Source organism: Mesocricetus auratus, unplaced genomic scaffold, assembly GCF_017639785.1.
Source record: "Mesocricetus auratus isolate SY011 unplaced genomic scaffold, BCM_Maur_2.0 Super-Scaffold_100008, whole genome shotgun sequence".
Classification (NCBI taxonomy): Eukaryota; Metazoa; Chordata; class Mammalia; order Rodentia; family Cricetidae; genus Mesocricetus; species Mesocricetus auratus.
This window is the reverse complement of record NW_024429192.1, coordinates 7,904,421-7,907,875: the sequence shown is the minus strand read 5'-3', so window position 1 is coordinate 7,907,875 and position 3,455 is coordinate 7,904,421. Positions and strand designations below refer to the sequence as shown.

The following is a 3,455-nucleotide window of genomic DNA, read 5'->3' as shown; positions in this document are numbered from 1 at the left end:
GTTTACTAAAAACGATACAATAAGTTCCTGGAAAAGGCCTTCCCACGGAAACTGCCCTGACCTCGACCTTGTCCAAAGACTAACTGCACCTTAAAACCCACACACATCCACCTCTGGTGTCAGAGCAGAACCAGCCAGGGGAGAGGAGAGAGCAGAAGCTTCTCTGGTGGGAGCCTTTCTTAGGAAGTTCTTGGACCTTTTTGGAGCCTGTTTAAAGTTTTCTTTATATCGTTGAACGAGTCTCTGTGTTGTCAATCCCCGACACCCTCCACACGTTCTCGGACACAGGCCAAGAAGCAGATGCGACAAGTGGGTCCTTTGGATACAGTGATCCCTGAGGCCTAGAGTCAACTCCACTTCCTTCTTCAGACTCCCGCCAGCCCCGCAGATCACAGAGAGGTCCTTTCAGAGGTTTCCAGCCTGGCCTTTCGATTAGAAAAGCATGAACTCTGGTCCTCTGCTCTATTGCTTGCTTCACTGGGCAACTCTCTGAACTCCTTCGCTGCCTAAACATCTTATCTTTAACCTCCACAGAGGCCCTCAAATTTTCAGGGAATTACAGAGGTCAAATCAGTTGTCAAATCTCACAGTGCTCCATCCTCCACAGCCCGCCCTTACCCACATTCTCCTAACAAGAGAACACAATGTGTACTCTAACTTGTCTCAGAACACAGTCACTAGGCCCTTCCTCTGTGCTCAGAACGGGGGAAAAAAATCAGAACCTCGCCAGTGAAGGATTATTCACAAATAACAAAACCCCCACAAATAAAGAAGCCAGCTGAGACACGTGTTTGTAATGCCAACGAATGCAGGTTTATTGAGAATTACACACAGCGGCAAGCTCCCTTTCTCAGAGACACGAAAGCAGAAGCCAAGAGACACAGCAGCAAGGTGAAGGCGTGGGCTGTTGGCAACAGAGCCTCTGGAGGCGTCAGGAGACCTCAGACTGGACCGAGGGTGCCGAAGCCTTTGGAAGCATCAAGAAACATACACAGCACCAGAAATCAAATCAAACCTTAAAGTTATCTTAGTTCTGGAAAGAAAGAAAGATGCTAGAGTGTCAAAGGCAGCCAGCAACTAGGCAGTCAATAACGGTCATGGACGAAGTATTCAGGCAGCATACTGGTAGATCCTGGAGACACAGCTGGCAGAGGATGGGGACTCTGCTGGCTCACTGGCTCCTAGGCACTTAGCAAGTTCTTCGGCAGCTGGACACACAGGACTGCTGGTATGTCCTGGTGACTCCACAGGTTGGTTGGCAGACGGTAGAGATGCCTCCCACTGGTTGGCAAGAGCTGGAAATGCCTCCCAGGGACTGACAGCCACTGGACACAAACGTGAGTGGCCGGCTACAGGGAGTTGAGCAGGGATTGGAGACACAGGTAGTCTGTCGATTGCAAGTTACCTGGACAGGAGTGGAGATGCACGACGTTCTCTGGTAGCATGTGGGCTGGCAGGCAGTGGGCTCGCAGCACGACTCCTGACAGTGGTCCAGGAGCCAGGAACCGGTTTGGAAGGAACTGGGCAAGTAGATACCACTCAGGCAGTCTGCATCACGGGCTGAAGCTGTGGTAACTGGGCCTGCTGCGACAGTGTAACGTCCTCCAACTGGCCTGGAAGAGCAATTTCTTGTGGAGCAGTTGAAAGACATGATGGTAGAGAGAAGGCTGCAGTGTCTGTCTCCTTGACGATAGCTGGATTGTGAATGCCACTTCAGCCTGCCGGGCTTTTATAGATCCTCGCTCCGGGTGGGGCTCCCACGCTCGCTGCCTTAGCTGCTCCGGGGTGGGGCTCCCTCGCTCCGGGGTGGGGCTCCCACGCTCGCTACCTTAGCTTCTTTGGCTCATACCACCTTGCCTTAGAACATCTTGTGAATCTACAAGTTAATTGTCTCTCGAGAAGCCTTCTCCCTCGTAAAGGACGTTTAGTAGTTTGGTAACGAAATCATAAGTCTCCTGCACTGTACTTAGTCCGGGCTAAGAATGCTGGTGGAAAGCTTCAAAGCTATTGGTCATCCTCACCCACATTTTATCCGCCATTTATCTTCTAGCGTCTGATGAGTGCCCATCCAGCCACAACTCCAAACACGCCACTGTGCTGCCATCACACTCTCTTTCCCTTCCGGCCAGGACTGATTACAAGATCACACCCTGCTTGGTTCGTCATTGGCAGTTAATATGCTTTAAACACAACTTAATCAGTCACTCTTCCACAGCTAACGGGTCTTCTAATAAGGGGAGTGGCTCCTTCAAAATGCTTCACGATCGCAATGATAAGACAGGCCAAGGAAAAGGACACAAACTTTTATCCAAATCAGGAGGAGGTCCTCAGTATTCCTCAATGGACCAAGGCAGGAAGACTAGAGGGAGGGGAGAAGGCACTAGCATCCTTTCCATTCCATCAAGACAGTGAGTTAGATGCTAATTTAGTGGAACTACATTCACAGTCAAGACCCCTTTTAAATAAATTGGGTGAGAATTATCCCTAAAAGTTTTACTCTGATGAAAATGGATAACAATTGCTGCTGAGCCTCATTAGGATGCTGGGAGACAGGCTTCACTAATTTTAAAATTATTATAATGTTAATTTAAGAGGCTACAGTTTCTTTCTCCCATTTTGCTCAAGATATTCCAAACATATTTATTTTTGCACAAGTACTTTATAGATAGGATGCATTTTAATCATGACTAAGATAAAGACTCTCCAAGGTCATTGTCTTTATCACAGATAAGGATAGGCAAGGGTGGGAAGATCAGGCACTTAATCAATACCTGGTAATAAATGAATATATGAAGAGGCTTCTGTAATATTTAATTAATTCCTTTTCTGCTTGGGAAACCATACAGATGCTGTTCTCCTTTGTTTCATCTCAGTATAATATAGTCAGCTCTAAGAAAGGAAATGTTTCTTTGAGTCCATCTGTACACAGGCCAACTGCCTGCTTTGGCTAACAAATCCTCCCCAACACAGCGTAAGTGGTCAGAGATGCTTCTACCTGGAACAGCTGTAAAGTCTGATGAGTTTGGGACCTGGCTTACACAGGGGACAGTGATGGACTTACATATGTTTGATGGCTACCGACAGGTCCACAAAGAGTACAGTTTTGTGTGAGAACACATCAGAAGTCCCCTTGCAAGAGCATCATTCATCTAATTGGAGGCTGATGATACACTCAGACAAAGAGGATGCAGGTCTGCGGTCTGCGTTAGAAATCCCAAGGATCGGCTTCTATGACTCCAAGAGTATTCTCAAGAGACCGGGAGAGGGGGCGGGAGAAGGCAAGGAAATTAACGAGATGACTACTTTCCACAATGTTGTGACCATGCTCTTTCCACCACGAAGAATGTCCCAGGTGGTGTTTGAAGGTCCGAGTGCCTGGCCAGAGGGATGGACTTGCTTGTTTTACAATAGATGAGTCGTTTACAGGCTTCTGCCAGCTGAGGACTTGTAGGATA

At 47.9% G+C, this 3,455-nt stretch overlaps 1 protein-coding gene across 1 annotated transcript; it reads right to left on the bottom strand.

Moving 5' to 3' along the window:
* Window positions 1–1,098: 1,098 nt before the first annotated feature.
* LOC101831495 (keratin-associated protein 11-1) lies at window positions 1,099–1,727 on the bottom strand. The gene has a single exon (XM_005073824.2). The coding sequence runs from the start codon at window positions 1,649–1,651 to the stop codon at window positions 1,190–1,192; it is 462 nt and encodes a 153-aa protein (XP_005073881.1). The 5' UTR covers window positions 1,652–1,727; the 3' UTR covers window positions 1,099–1,189.
* Window positions 1,728–3,455: the final 1,728 nt, after the last annotated feature.

Excerpts from the sequence above, each read along its gene's own strand:
- LOC101831495 (XM_005073824.2), bottom strand. The coding sequence starts at position 1,651 with ATGTCTTTCAACTGCTCCACAAGAAATTGCTCTTCCAGGCCAGTTGGA.